Below are 2,357 nucleotides of genomic sequence, written 5' to 3' on the forward strand. Positions count from 1 at the left end.
GATTTTTTGTCTCAGTCTTTATTTAATCTTTTGAATCTTAATATTTTTCCGCATACTAAATAAATTAGTTATGGAGTAGAATCTTGGTTTTCTTTTTATGTATAATTGTATAATTGATTTTCATAGACCGAGAATATTTTTCTCTTTTGCCTGTTGTTAGAACTTAGTTGTTGATTGTTCGATCGCTGCAAATTTTTGCTCTTATGTCAGGCAAACATTTATTTTGCTAATTCGTTTATTCTTTTTTATTCAATTTCTTTTTGCACGATTGCTTTACTCGTTTCTTCAATGTTACGTGTAGAATTCTTTTGTATAGTATATGTAAGTTAGTTTTGTATATAACAGAAGCACAAAAATAACACATAACAAAAACTTGTTATCATTCTTTTTTTCACGTCATACGTTCGTGAATGCGTATATATGTTGGTATTTTGCATCTTTTTCACACTAAAGCGACCAGATATTTTGGATTGAAATTCATTTCTGTGGTTCGAAAAAGAGACAATGCCGAAATGAATGTTTTTCAATATTATTTTTAGAGTAGAACAAAACAGTTTGTTATTGTATAAATACCTTCTTCTCAAAAATTATTTCACCAGTTGCTTATCAGCTTCAAAGGCAAAACATTACAAAAACCAAATTTCATTGAATAATTTTTGAAAATTGACCTCTTCTAGAACAGTGAAATCAACGAAAATCATTACTATGAAGTTAAATTTTGCTTTTAGCTTGCTTATTATGCTGCGAAATTTATCGGCAGCGAAATTTCGTAAGTTCAATTATCTATTCAGAAGAAAGGATAACTAATGCATCATATGGAAACCTAATTAAATGATAAAATAAGAATAATTTACATGGTTTTAAATATATTTTCAAAATTAATTGGAGTGATTAAAAATTGTTTTAAGTAATGACTTTACAGTAGAAACCAGTTCTCATTTGATCAAGTTTGAAATGTAAAATCAACGTTGAAATCGTTCGTAGAATATAGTTGTCTTTTGAGTTTAATTTTTATACTCTTTCCATTCATGGATTCCTTTATTCTAATTACTATGAAAAAGTACATGTCTATTTTTATTTTATATATTTTCACACAGCCTTGGATATTCCTCAATGTAAAGCATCTGATACAAACTGTCTTTCAAAAATAATAACAAAAATTGTACAACAACATCCAAATGGTTTCTATCTTGTGAAATATCATCAATAGAAATGTCATAAATAGAATATTATATTTTCTCCTAGGACACTCTGGTCTTGCAATTCCCAAATTAGAACCCTTGCGTATAAACCGAATAGATATTACTCAAGGAGCAAGTAGTCCGATTGCAATTAATTTAAATTTCAGGGATTTAGATTTATCAGGCATCAGCAATGCCGTCATTAATCGAGTCGTGTAAGTATATTTTTTTGGCAATCAATATCAAAAGGAAAATTGTTTATTTATATTCATAATATGACTGCATTCATATGTTATGAATTATTCCAAAGAACAAAATTTATTATTTGTTATTTAGTGGTTTTGATACAGATCCGAGTACCAGCAAATATGAGGTGTATGCAATCGTTCCAAAAATATCTATTAGCGGAAAATATAAAATTGACGGTCGTGTACTTGTTCTTCCTATCAAAGGTAATTTAAAATTTAGCTTCACAATATGCATTTAACAGTGATTCAACAAACTTCTTTATATTTCAACCAAGGTGAAGGCAAAGCGAATTTGGTTTTTGACAACGCAAATTTAGTAGTAAAATACAAACCTAAAGTTATTGAGAAAACGGGCAAAGAATATATCCAAACCGAAAGGTTTCAGCTTGATTTCGATACAGGTTTGAGAACAAAATAATAATTTCATTGATATCTAATAATAAATTCATATTTCAATACAGAACGACTGCACATAAATTTGGATAATTTATTCAATGGTAGGAGATACTCCTTTTATTCAAAAGTGTAGTAGATACAATAATAATAAATATTATTAATTTTTAGGTGACAAGGCACTGGGAGAAAATGTAAGTATTTGAAAAATACCTAACCATTTCTTTAATTTGTAAATTTCTTCATTAAAAAAAAAAAAAACAGATGAATCAATTCCTCAATGAAAACTGGCGTGATATTTTAAATGAACTAAAACCATCGATCAGTTTTGCGGTTGAAGAAATCCTAAAAGGAATTATAAATAGAATTTTTTTGAAAATACCATACAGTGAAATCTTCTTAAAACAATAATATACAATTTAAAGATGATATGATATGATTTTCGAAGCAATTTATAATGTAACAAATAATATTTAAAAATTACAAAACTATAAACTAATCCAATTATTGTTGTATAATAATTGTAAAAAAAATA

The 2,357-nt window shown here is 27.2% G+C and overlaps 1 protein-coding gene across 1 annotated transcript; it reads left to right on the top strand.

Moving 5' to 3' along the window:
* The first annotated feature begins 592 nt into the window (after positions 1-592).
* On the top strand, positions 593-2,326 carry LOC116351009 (protein takeout-like). Its single transcript, XM_031783036.1, has 8 exons — positions 593-769; positions 1,098-1,181; positions 1,246-1,396; positions 1,518-1,633; positions 1,705-1,830; positions 1,891-1,926; positions 1,994-2,016; positions 2,087-2,326. The coding sequence occupies exons 1-8, from the start codon at positions 706-708 to the stop codon at positions 2,231-2,233; spliced, it is 747 nt and encodes a 248-aa protein (XP_031638896.1). The 5' UTR covers positions 593-705; the 3' UTR covers positions 2,234-2,326.
* The last annotated feature ends 31 nt before the right edge of the window (positions 2,327-2,357 follow it).

Source organism: Contarinia nasturtii, unplaced genomic scaffold (assembly GCF_009176525.2).
Source record: "Contarinia nasturtii isolate CC-2019 unplaced genomic scaffold, AAFC_CNas_1.1 Cnas_scaffold_4433, whole genome shotgun sequence".
Classification (NCBI taxonomy): domain Eukaryota; kingdom Metazoa; phylum Arthropoda; class Insecta; order Diptera; family Cecidomyiidae; genus Contarinia; species Contarinia nasturtii.